The sequence below is a fragment of the Squalius cephalus genome, assembly GCF_949319135.1.
Source record: "Squalius cephalus genome assembly, chromosome: 11".
NCBI classification, from domain to species: domain Eukaryota; kingdom Metazoa; phylum Chordata; class Actinopteri; order Cypriniformes; family Leuciscidae; genus Squalius; species Squalius cephalus.
Window position 1 is genome coordinate 40,514,663 of NC_137132.1, and position 19,406 is coordinate 40,534,068.

The 19,406-nt window shown below is 44.5% G+C and overlaps 1 protein-coding gene across 1 annotated transcript; it reads left to right on the plus strand.

The window, feature by feature from the left end:
• The first annotated feature begins 305 nt into the window (after nucleotides 1–305).
• Nucleotides 306–19,102, plus strand: nudt8 (nudix hydrolase 8). Its single transcript, XM_079885368.1, has 5 exons — nucleotides 306–402; nucleotides 2,370–3,104; nucleotides 3,206–3,338; nucleotides 18,236–18,313; nucleotides 18,445–19,102. The coding sequence occupies exons 2-5, from the start codon at nucleotides 2,371–2,373 to the stop codon at nucleotides 18,673–18,675; spliced, it is 1,176 nt and encodes a 391-aa protein (XP_079741494.1). The 5' UTR covers nucleotides 306–402; nucleotide 2,370; the 3' UTR covers nucleotides 18,676–19,102.
• The last annotated feature ends 304 nt before the right edge of the window (nucleotides 19,103–19,406 follow it).

Below are 19,406 nucleotides of genomic sequence, written 5' to 3' on the forward strand. Positions count from 1 at the left end.
AAAAAAGCTAAATAAATAGATTTGTATTTCCGATTTAAAATATGTTTAAATCACAGTAAAATAAAGAACGGATAAAAAACTATAATTGTGATGTTATTTCCGTCATGAAAGTTTAGCCTTAGGCTAGGCTACTCAAGTCTTGCTTTATGTGAACGTTTGTTGTGAGTCAAACATCACAAACATGCTCTTTTGAATATTTTACCGTAATATAATTAATGAATGTGTTTGTTTATTCGCTGCGTGCGTGTGTGTGTGTGTGTGTGTGTGTGTGTGTGTGTGTGTGTGTGTCCACCAGGTGGCGAAATGCGCCTGTTCAGTGACATGTTAAACACACCGAAGAAGAAGAAGTGTCTGTCACAACATCCGTTCAGCGTCCTAGTACTGATTTTGGGTTATTTTGAGGTGAGTTTTTAAATGTGTTTTATTATCATTTACTCCAGTTAAAACAGATGTTTGGTTATATCGCTGTGGATTATAATGATTCAGTTCCCACGCATATCTAAACGCATATAAATGACTGATTATTGTCCAACACGATTGTGAACTGGCTTAGTGGTGTTTTTGCCCTTTATGTTCTCAACTAACACCTTATTATAAAGGTTGTTAATCTGTACCAATACATAAATCATTTTGATCACATAAATCGGGTCTCAGTTAGGTTTTTTAAAGATGTTTAGTCTAATATAATAACGCAGAGTGGTGAATAACTCTTAAACACACGAGGCTTCTCCTCATCTCATCAGCATTAGTGCTCCAGTGACTAACTGTGTGTCTGATGGGTTAGTTCTGGCTCTACACAGCTCGATGAAGATGAACCGGCTCATGTGTGGCTCTTCATCGGTTCAGTAATGACCATGAATGACTAGAGTCCATGATTTAACCAGGCCTTAACGCCTCACATCAGCTCCTGTGAGGAGATATCACTGTTATTACTGTTATCACTGTTGTTATTACTGTTGTTATTACTGTTATTACTGTTATTACTGTTGTTATTACTGTTATTACTGTTGTTATTACTGTTAAGGCACGTTTTTGCTCACAAGGGGCAAATTTGTCAAGCTACGAAAATTACCCCATGATTTAGCCTACTCATTTACATTTATGCATTTTTGTAAGACAAATACCTATATTTATAACTTTATAATCTAAAATAACTAGCTTCCACCAGATGACCGTACGCATACTACGCAGGCCGACTTGCGTCACAAGAGTCACCCGTGGCACATGTATGATGTAGGAGTATCGTAAGCTTAGACGCATCGCGTGGTTTAAACAAAAAAGGTCTGTGCAACAAACTGAAGCTCCTCTTCTATTATAGATATCCTCCAACATTTCTCTTCAAAATCTCTAATTTATGACCAGTGTTGTTTTGACCAGTTTCCCGATCGTCATTACACTGTGCGTCGGGTCAGGGGTTAGTCTTCCGCCGTAAATCAATGCGTACGGCCGTCTGGTGGAAGCCGGTATTTATAGTTTATGAAGTTTTAAATATGGATTTGTTCCTTACACAAGCGCATGGCCTCACTTCAGAAGGCCTTTATTAACCGTATGGATTACTTTTATAATGGATGGATGCACTTTTATGGACTTCAAAACAGAAATGGCCATTGTCATAACCCGGCTCGGAGTTTATGACAAAGAAGTAAAACGGAAACACTTAATAAAAAGATAGCCAATTTATTTACCAAACAGAACCAAAACTAAACACAAAATGCCGGCAATAACAAAAACATAAAGGAGAAGACACGCCGGGGAGAGAACCACTCTCTCCCTCCCGGAAGGCAGGAAGTAGGAAGCTTTTAACAGGACGTTAAACTCCAAACACAGGTGTCCTCCGTCCACCCTCAGGATCGCAGCCCCGCCCTACTGAAACAAAGAATTACAAAGACGGGTATGCAGGCCGTCACACCATTCACTGCCATTATAAAGCTTGGAAGAGCCAGGACATTTGTTTAATATAACTCTGATTGTATTCATCTGAAAGAAGAATGTCATATACACCTAGGCTTTAGGGTGAGTAAAGGCCTCATTATACTTCTGCGTCGGACCTACGCCGGAGCCTATACGCCGTAGGCAACGTGTTGGTTTTAATTTATACTTCTGTGTCGTTGTCCGCGTTGACGCGCACCTAGGGAGCATGTGAAACCCCGAGGGAGGGGTTCTGGCAGAGCAATCACCGCGCTTGCGTCCACGTAGAGTTGACGCGTTGTTACATTTTTGGAGAGGTGCACGTCAGGGTACGCCGTAGGGTACGCGCGCTACACACAGCCTACGACGTAGCTACGGCGGCAGTTCGACGCAGAAGTATAAATAGGCCTTAAATCATGGGCTAATTTTCATCCCTTTAATGTGTGACTGTGCTCCCACAGGATGTTCAGGAGCCCACACATGAAGACTTGTGTAAATCAGCTGAGGTTTCACAGACTGCAGTTGATGCTCGGAGATGCTCGTGTCCAACATGAAGACGTCTGCAGCCGCGCTTCACATGTCCTGCGGGAAAAACACACCCGCTGCTCCGTTTCTAGAGGATTCTCTGTCGTCCTGGACTCTTCCGAACACCTGTGTCCACGGATGTGCATCAGCACTCATTTTCTGTTACCGCACAGGGATTTTAGCAGGATTAACGGGGTACACACACCACAGACTCTTGTCCTGTGTCCACACGCCTCTCTGAATGGCTCTCCATCCCAGTGCTCCACTAACCGCAGCAAGTGCCTTCTGACCTACAGCAAACTGGAGAAATGCCATATTAAAAGACCAGCATGCAGCACACACAGCACAGGCAGCTCCCGGGGGTTGGCCGACATTAGCTCAGGCCTGTGGACGAGGCGTTGTAAACCCGCGGGCCGCCCTGCAGTGCGAACGGGTCAGACCCGCGGGCTGCACAGAGACGGCCAGCAGCGCAGTGTTACGGGCCGGTGTTTGTCTTCGGGGAACGAGGCCCGCTGCCGACGCTCGCTGCAGGCCAGCGCTGCTCTGTACGAGCGGGAGGGGAAGAGCTGGGCGGCAGTGCTGGTGTGTCTGTGTGCCGTGAGCGGGGATCCCGCACTACTGTTCACCCTCAGATCGGCCCAGCTGAAGGGGCGGCACAAAGGGGATGTCAGGTAAAAGGTCGCCTAAAGCTTGTTTCTCATGCTAAAAGCTGTATAGTGTGGCTCACGTGTCAACCCTCTGCTGAATGTCCTCCTCATCCCTGTTGTGTCAGTTTTGCCGGGGGAAAGAAAGACCCGTCGGACAGATCTGTGGTAGAGACGGCTCTCAGAGAAGCTGGTGAGGAGCTGGGAATCCACGTCACAGAAGATAAAGTGTGGGGTGTGATGAAACCTCTGCGGGATATGGTGAGTTCACAAATGTGCTGTTCAGTATAAGGTTAGGAATTTCACTATTAAAGGGACCCTATTTTGCTAATGTAAAGATTCCTAATGTTGTTTTGGAGTCTCCTACAATAGATTTACATTCATCCAAGATCAAAAAACACTGTAATTTTCTCTTAATATCCACTGCAGCATCAGCTCTTTCCTCGGTTTGTTCAAGGATTCAGTCTCTCTAAACCCCTCCTTCCCGAGAACTGCTCTGCTCTGATAGGTCAGATGGCCCAGTCCGCTGGGATTGGTCAGAAACCAAACGCTCATTATCATATCTCAATTTCAGCACTTGATACACACTGATACGAACAGTAACGATGGCGTGGGTTTTACTGTATCGATCTCATCAGTGGATTTGCTTTGAAATTTGCAGAATTTTTGCAGGATTTACAGAAAACAGCGTCTCCTCGACATGAACAACACGAACCAAACTCTTCCTGTCTCAGATAAACTACAGTGTTTGAGGGCGGGGCTAAGAGACGCTGCTCAGCTAATCTACATAGCTTTGTGCAGGAAGTGAGACTGGAAATACTGACGACTTGTTTCAGGCAGTCCATAATCTATTCTTTCTTTTAGGGGACAATAACATTCACAAACTGCTATATTACACACTACATGAAAGGTCATATCCGAAAAAGCATAATAGGGACGCTTTAAATGTATAAGGTATTGGTCTAGAAACATACTTTGCTCAGATATGTGAATGCAGCACAAGTTTGGCCAGTGCGCTGCCACCCTGTGGCCCGATTGAACATGCACTATATTGCCAAAAGTTTTGGGACGTCTGCCTTTACATGCACATGAACATTAATGACATCCCATTCCTGATCTTTAGGGTTTAATATGGAGTTGGTCCAGCCTTTGCAGCTGTAACAGCTTCAACTCTTCTGGGAATGTTTTCCACAAGGTTTAGAGAATTTTTTACCATTCTTCTAGAAGCGCATTTGTGAGGTCAGGCATTAATGTTGGACGAGAAGGTCTGGCTCTCAGTCTCCACTCTAATTCTTCCCAGTAAAAGTTCCTATAAACACACTAAGCCTTGTGGAAAGCCTTCCCAGAAGAGTGGGATGCAGTGGTGTAAAGCACACCGCCACTGGACTCTAGAGCAGTGGAGACGTGTTCTCTGGAGTGACGAATCACACTTCTCTGTCTGGCAATCCGATGGATGAGTCTGGGCTTGGCGGTTGCCAGGAGAACGGGACTTGCCTGACTGCATTGTGCCGAGTGTAAAGTTTGGTGGAGGGGGATTATGGTGTAGTGTTGTTTTCAGGGGTTGGGCTTGGCCCCTTAGTTCCAGTGAAAGGAACTCTTAATGCTTCAGCATACCAAGACATTTTGGACAATTCTCCAAATGTTCCCAACATTGTGGGAAGAGTTTGGGGATGTTCCTGTTCCAACATGACTGCGCACCAGTGCACAAAGCAAGGTCCATAAAGACATGGATGAGGAGTTTGGTGTGGAGGAACTGGACTGGCCACTGCATCCGAAGCTTTGCATTGCACTTGGTGATGTAAGGCTTGGATGCAGCGGCTCGGCCATTGAAACCCATTCCATGAGGGTCTCTACGCACTGTTCTTGAGCTAATCTGAAGGCCACATGAAGTTTGGAGGTCTGCAGCTATTGACTCAGAAAAGTTGGCGACTTGTGTGCACTGTGCGCCTCAGCATCCGCTGACTGTGATTTGTACATGGCCTACCACTTCCTGGCTGAGTTGCTGTTGCTCCTAATTGCTTCCAGTTTGTTGTAATAGGTTCAAGGTTCTTTATTATGTCACATACGATGCAATGTAGTGAAATAGTTTTCCCCCTAGTTTCTCGTCCCACAAAGCAGAAATAGTGTCCTCATTTAATAGCCGGATTGCCTGACGATAAAAACTCCTCCTCAGTCTCTCTGTATTAGTTCTCAGGATCCGGTAACGCTTCCCTAAATGACAATAAGTTATGTCCAGCAGGATGAACGTCTTTAATAACTCTTTTGGCTCTTGTCCTGCATCCCTGAAGGTAAATGTTTTTGATGCCAGGGAGTCCTCATGGCTTTCTGTGCTGACCTTACCACCCTGGACAACGCTTTCTGATCTTGGTCCGGTGTATTTCCAAACTAGAAAATAATACTTCCAGTGAGTAGGCTCTCCACAGCTCCAGTATAGAAAGTCCTCAGCACTTTTTGAGAAAACCTTAAACCTGGCCAGCCTTCGTAAATGATAGATGCGTTGATTTGCCCTCATTGCGAGGTGATGTGAATGCATTTTCCAGGAAAGATCTTCTGTAAGATATACCCCTAGATATTTAAAACTGCTTCCCCTTTCAGCTGTGGCCTCATCGATCATCAAAGGGCTATAGTTCCTCACTTGCTTCCTCCCATAATTGATGATCATCTCCTTAGTCTTAATGACATTCAAAGAGAGATTATTAGTATGACACCATGTGGAAAGAGCATCTACTTCCTCAAGGTAGGCCTTCTCATCGTTTTTACTAATGAGGCCTAAGACACCGGCACCGTTTTAAATTGGTTTCAGTCTTTTTTAATTAATAGAACATTCTCTGTATGCATTGAAAATTGCACTTCCTCAGCAGCACATCTTTCCTGCGGTGTACCACAGGGATCCATTCTAGCTCCGATTTTATTCTCTCTTTATCTGTTACCATTGGGTTCTATTTTTTCTAAACACGGAGTGTCATTTCATTTATATGCCGACGACACCCAATTGTACTTTCCTTTTAAGCAAAACAACTCAAGCTCTCTAGAAGTCCTTCTTGCTTGTTTTCAGGAAGTTAAGCTATGGCTTACACAAAATTTTTTAACTCTTAATGAAAACAAAACGGAAGTAATATTGTTTGGACCAAATGATCGCTATGACTTCGGTACTTTAGATCTTGATGAGTTAAATCCTCATGTTACTTCATCAGCAAAAAATCTAGGTTTCCTGTTCGATTCAGGCCTTAAGTTTGATCAACAAATTAATTCTGTTGTTAAATCCTGTTTCTTTCACTTACGGCGTCTTGCAAAAGTAAAATCTTTTCTCTCTCCTAAGAATTTCGAAATAGTCATTCATGCGTTTATCACCTCACGACTAGAATATTGTAATTCACTTTACTTTGGAGCTAATCAATCATCAATTGCGCGCCTTCAATTAGTACAAAATGCTGCCGCCAGGCTGTTGACCGGTAGTCGAAAGTTCGATCACATTACGCCTATCCTAACCTCTTTAAATTGGATACCAGTCAGAAAGAGAATAGAGTTCAAAATCTTAATTTTTGTTTTTAAATCATTACACGGCCTAGCACCGGGGTACCTATCGGACCTAATACACTACCACAACCCACCCAGGTCACTTAGGTCTAGTAACCTTGGATTGCTCTCTGTACATCGATCGAGACTGAAACATCGAGGTGACCGAGCCTTTGAAATAGCAGGCCCCAAATTATGGAATAGCCTACCATTATCAATTAGATTAGAGACGTCAGTTGCCACTTTCAAATATAAGCTTAAAAGACACTTTCTTAATGCTGATCCTTAATCTACTTTCCTAACCTGTAATTGTATTATATTCAATGTGTTATTTATTCTAGTATGCTTGTAATCATATTGACTGCTCTTGCAATTTTACTATATCCTTGTATTGATTATTTTGTCCTGTTCAGCACTTTGGTCAACCATGGGTTGTTTTTAAATGTGCTCTACAAATAAATAATGAATGAATGAATGAATGAATGAAAAGACCACTGTGTCGTCGGCAAACTTCACCAGTTTGTTAGAACTGTGTCTAGCCTTGCAGTTGCTGGTTTAGAGGGAGTAAAGCAGGGGACGGAGGATACAGCCCTGAGCGGCTCCAGTGTTGAGGATGAGTGTAGACGAGGTGTAGTTTCCCAGTTTAACCACCTGGGGGCGTCCCGTCAAAAAATCCACTAACAGTTGACCGTGGAGTATTTAGCAGTGAGGAAATTTCACGACTGGACTTATTGCACAGGTGGCAACCGATCACGGTACTACGCTTAAGTTCACTGAGCTCCTGAGAGCGACCCGTTCTTCAGCGACTCAAAGTCCACTCCAAAGGGAGTTATTTTAGTTAACAGAATCCACTTTCCAAGAACTACAACGAACAGCTCGTTTGGACTGCAACACAATCTTTCTCGGCTTTATGAAGTCACAATGTTACTCATTAGAATAATCCCAGCCCACTGAATACGCGGAAAAGCTGACGAGGCCTGGATAAGCTGCTGCTGCTATGTCAAAGAGATGCTGTTAAAATTCCTTAAAGGAATAGTTCACTTAAAAATTAAAATTCTGTCATCATTTACTCGCCTTCAAGTTGTTTAGTCAATGGGGAACATCAACTGTCTGGTTACCTACATTCTTCTCTTGTGTTCAGCAGAACAAAGAAATTCATACAGGGAGGGTGAGTAAATTATGACCAAATTTTTATTTTTAAGTGAACCATTCCTTTAACTCATTTGTTTGACATTCCTAAGGCTGACGGACTTAGAATGGGTAAAATTTATTTAAAATACTGTTCATGAACATTATAATCCCAACGTTTATCTGTGTTCTGCACATTTTATGGAAAACAGCTTCCAGAATCTAAGATGAGTCCAATGCAGGCTTCTCCTGAAAAGGAGCAGTTCCCACTTTGTTGGGACAATCTGTTATTGGATCAAAACTTGTCTTGTTGGATCACAACAAGAGCGATTACTGTTTGTATAACCATAGTTTTCCAAAAAATATCATTATTAAACGGTGGATAACATTGTACCTATAATGTATAAGAAAAAGATACCACTCTGAAACGTCCTGTGAAGTCCGTGCTTGCAAAGTCCATGCATGAAATCCGTTCTGGATGATCCTTTTGTTAACAACAACACTGTCAGGGTCTGAATCGGGCTTGAATTGGCTTGAAATTGCCGCCATCCTTTATTTACACTAGAGCAGAACTCACTATTATGAAGGGGCGGGACATTTCCTGAACACACGCTAAGCGCTGCCAATCACAACACATTGGGCCAGCTGACCAATCACAGCTGACCAATCACAGCGCATTATATGTTTCGGAAGGAGGGGCTTCATCGAAAATGACGCGTTCAACCAGCTGTTAATAATATAAAATATGTGAAAAATAATGCGTGTTTTGAACAATCAAGCATGAAAACATATTCTAGTACACCCCAAAAATAAATCAGGCTTAAAAGAGCACAGTAGGAACCCTTTAATTTACTAATGCATAAAACAGTAATAAAGTAACTAATAAAGGGTTCTTAGCTTGTTTTGTATAGAAGCATATGGGTAGCAATATTCAATTTGAAATGTAATATGCAAACTGACAGTGCAATATGTAAAATGGCAATGCATTTCTGTATTTAAATGGACATTTTCCATTACATTTGTGCAACGTTTGGTGCAAAATGAAAATTCACTAATATACACTAGTTTGTGTAGCATGTTCAAGCAAAAACTGTAGCAAAATAATCATTTAAATGTTATTTTTCTTAATTGCATTTACACTCATAGTTAAGACACTTGCATTTTCATTAAGGGTCCCACAATGAATGTAGCAAAATTCAATGTGCATTCTGAGCCAGTCGTGTCCCCGCCCCCTCCCACCCTGTCAATCACTGCGTGAAGTTTGTTTTCTTCAAAATCTTTATTTTATATTTATTGATTGATTCAATTTAAGTATTTCACACAAAAGATACCACAGATACATTGATTATGGTAATTATAAAATTTGTCCTTGTAAAAAATGCCCCTGAAAAACAATGTAGGATTGTTTACATATTATATGATCCAGTACAAAAAGCTAAATTGTAATGTTGTTGGTTTACATAATCAAAATTGTGTAATTATTGTCTCAGAAACATACTGATATACAAAAACTTCCTTTGTGAGTCTGTTAGCTGCTATATCTAGAGTGTTGTAGTCCAGAAAAGAAAAGTCTGATTTAATCCCTGAGCTGGTACTGATGATACCGGTGTAACGAGATGGAAATGGATAGATGTTATAGTGTTCAGTTCACACAGTTCAACTCGTGTTTGAAAAAGAGTTTTTCGAATACTCCCTTTCATGCCATGTGTGATAAAGCTGTTTGTGAATGTAAAAGTTCTGCAAAGTTGTAAAGTCGAAAGTGCACGATAAATAAAGTTATTGTCTCCCAAAAGAAGGAGTCGACTCCAGATATACTGGGTGCTGACCCATCTTTCAAGAGAACGTGTTTTGCGTATCCTGCGTTAAACTAAGCAGTCGTGAGTAAAGCGACATGTAAGGGCTGGTCCAGCTGTCCACGGGCCGGCATTGGGCATCTTCTAGTGACGTAGACTGGAAAGCAGTAGGCTTTGAAACACAAACGACTCGTAAAGGGGGTTCAGACTAAATTGCTCCTCAGAATCACAACCTGTAAGTGTGATTAATTATTGATGTATAAATTTCTACTGGGTGTTCAAAATACTGCATGTAGTTCTGTGTTTTATATTGTGTAGGTCTCCTGCTAACTGGCTGACTCACGTTATCACTGTATTACTGCAATACTTCTGCTCATCAGCTGTGGGCCACGATTACCTATAACTGTGTCTATTAATGCAGACTGTCTGTCGTTCTCACTACTTTCAGTAAAGATAAAGGATGGAGCAAGATTTGTTTTACCAGCGTTTATGTTACATCGGTCATTCACGCTAGAGCTCGGCTAACTTATGCATCGTTATTGATACAGTTACCACATGTTCACCGCAATAAATTAGAAATATACACATGGGTTTGTTGATGGAAATACACTTGTTAATGCTGATGGTGAGGAATTACAGTACATCTCATGATGTTCCTCAGACTGAGTAGCGCATCACTGAGAAACGTCCTGCACAAGTCCTCCTTGCGATGGAAGTTCAGGTTGATTAACTAGTTCTTCTAATAGTTCATCATCGGACTCGCGCTCAGATTGATATGGTAAAACCAATGTCATTGTTATTGTCTTTCCAGTGTGTACAATCTCCGAGGACTGAGGACGCCTCCGGACAGAGCTATAGTATAGGTATAGCATTGGGCGTGTAGCTTCCGACAGGCGCTGTCCGCGGTAGACCAATCACAACAGACTGGGCCATCGGACCAATCAGAGCAGAGTAGAGCAATCACAGCAGACTGGGCCATCTGACCAATCAGAGCAGAGTAGAGCAATCACAGCAGACTGGGCCATCTGACCAATCAGAGCAGAGTAGAGCAATCACAACAGACTGGGCCATCTGACCAATCAGAGCAGAGTAGAGCAATCACAACAGACTGGGCCATCTGACCAATCAGAGCAGAGTAGAGCAATCACAGCAGACTGGGCCATCTGACCAATCAGAGCAGAGTAGAGCAATCACAGCAGACTGAGCCATCTGACCAATCAGAGCAGAGTAGACCAATCACAGCAGACTGGGCCATCTGACCAATCAGAGCAGAGTAGAGCAATCACAGCAGACTGGGCCATCTGACCAATCAGAGCAGAGTAGAGCAATCACAGCAGACTGGGCCATCTGACCAATCAGAGCAGAGTAGAGCAATCACAGCAGACTGGGCCATCTGACCAATCAGAGCAGAGTAGAGCAATCACAACAGACTGGGCCATCTGACCAATCAGAGCAGAGTAGACCAATCACAGCAGACTGGGCCATCTGACCAATCAGAGCAGAGCAGACCAATCACAACAGACTGGGGCATCTGACCAATCAGAGCAGAGTAGAGCAATCACAGCAGACTGGGCCATCTGACCAATCAGAGCAGAGCAGAGCAATCACAGCAGACTGGGCCATCTGACCAATCAGAGCAGAGCAGAGCAATCACAGCAGACTGGGCCATCTGACCAATCAGAGCAGAGTAGAGCAATCACAGCAGACTGGGCCATCTGACCAATCAGAGCAGAGTAGAGCAATCACAGCAGACTGGGCCATCTGACCAATCAGAGCAGAGTAGAGCAATCACAGCAGACTGGGCCATCTGACCAATCAGAGCAGAGCAGAGCAATCACAGCAGACTGGGCCATCTGACCAATCAGAGCAGAGTAGACCAATCACAACAGACTGGGCCATCTGACCAATCAGAGCAGAGTAGAGCAATCACAGCAGACTGGGCCATCTGACCAATCAGAGCAGAGTAGAGCAATCACAGCAGACTGGGCCATCTGACCAATCAGAGCAGAGTAGAGCAATCACAGCAGACTGGGCCATCTGACCAATCAGAGCAGAGTAGAGCAATCACAGCAGACTGGGCCATCTGACCAATCAGAGCAGAGTAGAGCAATCACAGCAGTCTGGGCAATCTGACCAATCAGAGCAGAGCAGACTAATCACAACAGACTGGGCCATCTGACCAATCAGAGCAGAGCAGAGCAATCACAGCAGACTGGGCCATCTGACCAATCAGAGCAGAGCAGAGCAATCACAGCAGACTGGGCCATCTGACCAATCAGAGCAGAGTAGAGCAATCACAGCAGACTGGGCCATCTGACCAATCAGAGCAGAATAGAGCAATCACAGCAGACTGGGCCATCTGACCAATCAGAGCAGAGTAGACCAATCACAACAGACTGGGCCATCTGACCAATCAGAGCAGAGTAGAGCAATCACAGCAGACTGGGCCATCTGACCAATCAGAGCAGAGTAGAGCAATCACAGCAGACTGGGCCATCTGACCAATCAGAGCAGAGTAGAGCAATCACAGCAGACTGGGCCATCTGACCAATCAGAGCAGAGTAGAGCAATCACAGCAGACTGGGCCATCTGACCAATCAGAGCAGAGTAGAGCAATCACAGCAGACTGGGCCATCTGACCAATCAGAGCAGAGTAGAGCAATCACAGCAGACTGGGCCATCTGACCAATCAGAGCAGAGTAGAGCAATCACAGCAGACTGGGCCATCTGACCAATCAGAGCAGAGTAGAGCAATCACAGCAGACTGGGCCATCTGACCAATCAGAGCAGAGTAGAGCAATCACAACAGACTGGGCCATCTGACCAATCAGAGCAGAGCAGACCAATCACAGCAGACTGGGCCATCTGACCAATCAGAGCAGAGCAGAGCAATCACAGCAGACTGGGCCATCTGACCAATCAGAGCAGAGTAGAGCAATCACAGCAGACTGGGCCATCTGACCAATCAGAGCAGAGCAGAGCAATCACAGCAGACTGGGCCATCTGACCAATCAGAACAGAGTAGACCAATCACAGCAGACTGGGCCATCTGACCAATCAGTGCAGAGTAGAGCAATCACAGCAGACTGGGCCATCTGACCAATCAGAGCAGAGTAGACCAATCACAGCAGACTGGGCCATCTGACCAATCAGAGCAGAGTAGAGCAATCACAGCAGACTGGGCCATCTGACCAATCAGAGCAGAGTAGAGCAATCACAGCAGACTGGGCCATCTGACCAATCAGAGCAGAGTAGAGCAATCACAGCAGACTGGGCCATCTGACCAATCAGAGCAGAGTAGAGCAATCACAGCAGACTGGGCCATCTGACCAATCAGAGCAGAGTAGAGCAATCACAGCAGACTGGGCCATCTGACCAATCAGAGCAGAGTAGAGCAATCACAACAGACTGGGCCATCTGACCAATCAGAGCAGAGTAGAGCAATCACAGCAGACTGGGCCATCTGACCAATCAGAGCAGAGTAGAGCAATCACAGCAGACTGGGCCATCTGACCAATCAGAGCAGAGTAGACCAACCACAACAGACTGGGCCATCTGACCAATCAGAGCAGAGTAGACCAATCACAACAGACTGGGCCATCTGACCAATCAGAGCAGAGTAGAGCAATCACAGCAGACTGGGCCATCTGACCAATCAGAGCAGAGTAGAGCAATCACAGCAGACTGGGCCATCTGACCAATCAGAGCAGAGTAGACCAATCACTGCAGACTGGGCCATCTGACCAATCAGAGCAGAGTAGAGCAATCACAACAGACTGGGCCATCTGACCAATCAGAGCAGAGTAGAGCAATCACAACAGACTGGGCCATCTGACCAATCAGAGCAGAGTAGAGCAATCACAGCAGACTGGGCCATCTGACCAATCAGAGCAGAGTAGAGCAATCACAACAGACTGGGCCATCTGACCAATCAGAGCAGAGTAGAGCAATCACAACAGACTGGGCCATCTGACCAATCAGAGCAGAGTAGAGCAATCACAGCAGACTGGGCCATCTGACCAATCAGAGCAGAGTAGAGCAATCACAACAGACTGGGCCATCTGACCAATCAGAGCAGAGTAGAGCAATCACAGCAGACTGGGCCATCTGACCAATCAGAGCAGAGTAGAGCAATCACAGCAGACTGGGCCATCTGACCAATCAGAGCAGAGTAGAGCAATCACAGCAGACTGGGCCATCTGACCAATCAGAGCAGAGTAGAGCAATCACAGCAGACTGGGCCATCTGACCAATCAGAGCAGAGTAGAGCAATCACAGCAGACTGGGCCATCTGACCAATCAGAGCAGAGCAGACCAATCACAGCAGACTGGGCCATCTGACCAATCAGAGCAGAGCAGAGCAATCACAGCAGACTGGGCCATCTGACCAATCAGAGCAGAGCAGAGCAATCACAGCAGACTGGGCCATCTGACCAATCAGAGCAGAGTAGAGCAATCACAGCAGACTGGGCCATCTGGCCAATCAGAGCAGAGTAGAGCAATCACAGCAGACTGGGCCATCTGACCAATCAGAGCAGAGCAGAGCAATCACAGCAGACTGGGCCATCTGACCAATCAGAGCAGAGCAGAGCAATCACAGCAGACTGGGCCATCTGACCAATCAGAGCAGAGCAGAGCAATCACAGCAGACTGGGCCATCTGACCAATCAGAGCAGAGCAGAGCAATCACAGCAGACTGGGCCATCTGACCAATCAGAGCAGAGCAGAGCAATCACAGCAGACTGGGCCATCTGACCAATCAGAGCAGAGTAGAGCAATCACAACAGACTGGGCCATCTGACCAATCAGAGCAGAGTAGAGCAATCACAGCAGACTGGGCCATCTGACCAATCAGAGCAGAGTAGAGCAATCACAGCAGACTGGGCCATCTGACCAATCAGAGCAGAGTAGAGCAATCACAGCAGACTGGGCCATCTGACCAATCAGAGCAGAGTAGACCAATCACAGCAGACTGGGCCATCTGACCAATCAGAGCAGAGTAGAGCAATCACAACAGACTGGGCCATCTGACCAATCAGAGCAGAGTAGAGCAATCACAACAGACTGGGCCATCTGACCAATCAGAGCAGAGTAGAGCAATCACAACAGACTGGGCCATCTGACCAATCAGAGCAGAGTAGAGCAATCACAACAGACTGGGCCATCTGACCAATCAGAGCAGAGCAGACCAATCACAGCAGACTGGGCCATCTGACCAATCAGAGCAGAGTAGAGCAATCACAGCAGACTGGGCCATCTGACCAATCAGAGCAGAGTAGACCAATCACAGCAGACTGGGCCATCTGACCAATCAGAGCAGAGTAGACCAATCACAGCAGACTGGGCCATCTGACCAATCAGAGCAGAGCAGACCAATCACAGCAGACTGGGCCATCTGACCAATCAGAGCAGAGCAGAGCAATCACAGCAGACTGGGCCATCTGACCAATCAGAGCAGAGTAGAGCAATCACAGCAGACTGGGCCATCTGACCAATCAGAGCAGAGTAGAGCAATCACAGCAGACTGGGCCATCTGACCAATCAGTGCAGAGTAGAGCAATCACAGCAGACTGGGCCATCTGACCAATCAGAGCAGAGTAGAGCAATCACAGCAGACTGGGCCATCTGACCAATCAGAGCAGAGTAGAGCAATCACAACAGACTGGGCCATCTGACCAATCAGAGCAGAGTAGACCAATCACAACAGACTGGGCCATCTGACCAATCAGAGCAGAGCAGAGCAATCACAGCAGACTGGGCCATCTGACCAATCAGAGCAGAGTAGACCAATCACAGCAGACTGGGCCATCTGACCAATCAGAGCAGAGCAGAGCAATCACAGCAGACTGGGCCATCTGACCAATCAGAGCAGAGTAGAGCAATCACAGCAGACTGGGCCATCTGACCAATCAGAGCAGAGTAGAGCAATCACAGCAGACTGGGCCATCTGACCAATCAGAGCAGAGTAGAGCAATCACAGCAGACTGGGCCATCTGACCAATCAGAGCAGAGTAGAGCAATCACAGCAGACTGGGCCATCTGACCAATCAGAGCAGAGTAGACCAATCACAGCAGACTGGGCCATCTGACCAATCAGAGCAGAGTAGAGCAATCACAACAGACTGGGCCATCTGACCAATCAGAGCAGAGTAGAGCAATCACAGCAGACTGGGCCATCTGACCAATCAGAGCAGAGTAGACCAATCACAGCAGACTGGGCCATCTGACCAATCAGAGCAGAGCAGACCAATCACAGCAGACTGGGCCATCTGACCAATCAGAGCAGAGCAGAGCAATCACAGCAGACTGGGCCATCTGACCAATCAGAGCAGAGTAGAGCAATCACAGCAGACTGGGCCATCTGACCAATCAGAGCAGAGTAGACCAATCACAGCAGACTGAGCCATCTGACCAATCAGAGCAGAGTAGAGCAATCACAGCAGACTGGGCCATCTGACCAATCAGAGCAGAGTAGACTCACGGAAGGAGGGATTTAGAGAGACTGATTCATCCTTCGAGTTGTTTGAGAATCATTGAACAATGTGGTGATGTGCAATGTATATTATGAGAAAATGAAAGTGCTTTTTACCTTCGCTGTATGTAAACCTGTTGCAGGAGACTCCAAAACTAAATGAAGAAACTTTAAAACAGCACAATAGGGGCACTTTCAGTGTTGCCAACTATTTTCAAAGGAAAGTAGCTAATGCCTCCCCGAAAAGTAGCTAAATGTCGCTAGATGACGTCATGCGTCAATTAGCATATTCATGACGTCATCGCGGCGTACTTGCGTTCTGCCTGCCTAATGTTTTTTCTCATTAAAATCATGCTCACATACTGTATTTTAATATAATATAATATAATATAATATAATATAATATAATATAATATAATATAATATAATATAATATAGGCTATATAGCCGAATGTCCAATAAAGCTGTTCTCATTTAGGCTACTATATTTTTTTGTCAGACAATAGAACGAGTAGCTATTGAATGACTATTTATGTGTAAAATTATCTGAATTGAGAGAGTTCGGGAACTGGGTGAACTAAAGCACTGTAATAGTGAGTATTACAAGTAATAAGCACAAGAAAAGAAAGGAAAATAAAACGGTCAAACTAAATTCTTTAAATATAAAAACAAAAGATAAGTGATAAGTCCGTCCGTGGAAACAACACTGCTCATTCACGTCTGTCAGCTGCCGTGCTGCTGCTCTCAGCCATTCACAGAACAGGGTAGACGCAGAGAGAGGTGTGTGACGGCAAGGAGAAAGCAAATCTCGCGCTCGCAGGACTCATGCTGGCAACATTTGGAGGTTACTGAGGTTTGTTCAGAAAGTAGCTAGATTAGTCGCTAGTCGCTTTTTTGAAAAATTGTCGCTAAAGGGGTCTGAAAAGTCGCTAAAAATAGCGACAAAGGCGCTAAGTTGGCAACACTGGGCACTTTAAAGGGTCATGAAACCCCCCTATTTCAGCTCAAGTCTAGCTCACAATCTTTTTGAAAAATGCAACTTAAATGGGCGTGGATGGCTGTCACTAAAAATCAGTGGTAAAACATGAGGAAATGCTAGATTTTCTTTATAGCTGGCAAAGTTAAAGTCTCATGAAATACACGGACACCTTGTTTTTGTCCTTTCAAAAGTAACTGAATGCCCTGCATATTAGCCTACTACAGTAATCATAATTGTATTTAAACATATAAATGTACATGTATATGTATAATTATGTCATTAGAAAATATATATTTGTTTATACACACTATGCATATATTTGAAAGTAATACATTTTCCGCTTAAAAAAAAAAAAAAACGTTCCGTACATAGCCTAGATCTACGCGCCCCCTGAACCCACATAATAAAGATAGTCAGTGGCATAGACGTTTGCACAAATTAAGCATACGTTCCATACAATTGAGGTATTATCGAAATATATTTTAATAACGAGTGATTATTTAACAAAATTCAAGTAAAACGGTCAGGGTTACATTTTAGACACACACACACACACACACACACACACACACACCTCTTAAGCAATAGAAAAGTCCTCGCGACCGCATCACTCGCAAGACGAAACCTGCATTGGTGTACAAGGCCGAAGTCCACCATTCTCCAGTTGAATGGTTGCTACACACACATAGATGTGTCCGTGGTTGATGGCCAACCAGCCGCCCGCAGTCAGAGTCTAGCCCTGGCAGCATCGCGGGGAAAGATGCACTGGAACTTTTGCACCACGAAAACAAACGCGCGTCCCATCATTGCCTCTCTCATCTACTACGCGATATCACAGTTTGACATGTCTGTCATTGGAAACATCCTCGTGGTGTCATGAATAATTAAGAGAAAGTGTCTTCATTGGATAAGAAAACTCAGTCATGAATAATTATGAGACACCGATGAGTCATCAGAGTACTATAGTGCTCTGCCACGTCACTGCCTGTGACGTGGACACGATGAAGATTTTAAACCCGGAAGATGAAAATAGCGGAAAAAAACTAAAATTTAACCATTTTCCCCCTACTATTAAATCTAACACATGCTAACATTGTCTTCAATGGTGTTCAACACACATACCTCTGTTAAAATCTCAGAAAATTTGGTTTAGGGTTTCATGACCCTTTAAGAGTATGAATGCACAGTTGAGTGTCAGAAAGCTTTGAACTATTTCTGAAGTAAAGATCAGTGCAATTCTTCATCTAATTTTATGTTTCCTAATTTGCAGTCTGGAATGATGATTGCGCCTGTAATAGCCAATCTTGGACCATTGGAGACGCTCTCTTTCCGACCTAATCCAGGCGAGGTACAGGCAGACCACTGCACATTTCCCCAGACAATTTACATCAGTCACAACCTACTCAGTTTTACCACATCATGGCAGAGTGTTTGTCCTCGGGAAAGGGTTGAGTAACACTGCACTTCTTTGATTGACAGGTGGAAGAGATTTTTACCCTGACACTTGAGCATTTATGTCAAGCCCAAAACAGAGGCTACACACACTTCCGTACTGGTGACCGTTATGGGTACACACTCCCTGTGTTTCACAGTCCGAAGTATCGCATCTGGGGTCTGACGGCAGTGGCCTTAGATCAAGCACTCAAGCTTCTTGTGCCGCCAGAGCATCTGTTGGACCACAGCACCTTCACCACAGAGGCTTCCTGCTAAACACGATCAAATTACAGATCTGGATTTAGGAAGAATCCCATGGAAAACTCTCAAGAAAAGTCTGGGTCTTATTTCATATTTTGGTCTTTAAAATGGGTTTTATTTCCTGTATCCAAAAGGTCTTTGAGGTTCAATATGTCCTGGCCATTTCTCTGAGACTCCCCGTTTGCTGTGTTCAGGCTTCAGGGTTAATGCCTACTGAGTTGCACTGGTTAGCTGGTGCTGTTATGAAAAGTGTCGAGTTTGTTTGACATCATGCCTTCAGTGAAATGAAGAGTGTTAATTTACACAACACGCATTGAATGTATTTTTGGGGATTTAGCATTATGAGATTTGTTTTCATCATCTTAACCTAGATGGTTGTTTTAAATGTGAGTGTCCATTTATTTAACCAATGCTTATAATAAAAGTGTTAAAATGCTTTAAAGATTCAAGGTATCTGTACTGATTTTTTATTTTTTTGACAGCAAGGATTTTCAATCCTGCACATGGACAACCATTTTCCTGAAGTTGAACCCTTCCTGAACCTGTTCGTCCAGCAAACACTCAGTATTGATCATCTGTCAACTCTCAGAAAGGATATTTGTCATGGCCACAGATACATAACTCTGTCACACTTTAGATTAGGGTACAGTTCTCACCTTTAACTGACATTTGCTTCAATAAACTCTTAATTACGGCTTATTAATAGTTAGTAATTAGGGGTGGAACGGTACACATAAGTCACGGGT

What these genes read in the sequence shown, in the direction of transcription:
- nudt8 (XM_079885368.1), top strand. Translation starts at nt 2,371, where the DNA reads ATGTTCAGGAGCCCACACATGAAGACTTGTGTAAATCAGCTGAGGTTT. An exon ending in CGGCACAAAGGGGATGTCAG is followed by an intron (nt 3,105 to 3,205) that starts GTAAAAGGTCGC and finishes CTGTTGTGTCAG; the next exon opens with TTTTGCCGGGGGAAAGAAAG. An exon ending in TGAAACCTCTGCGGGATATG is followed by an intron (nt 3,339 to 18,235) that starts GTGAGTTCACAA and finishes CCTAATTTGCAG; the next exon opens with TCTGGAATGATGATTGCGCC.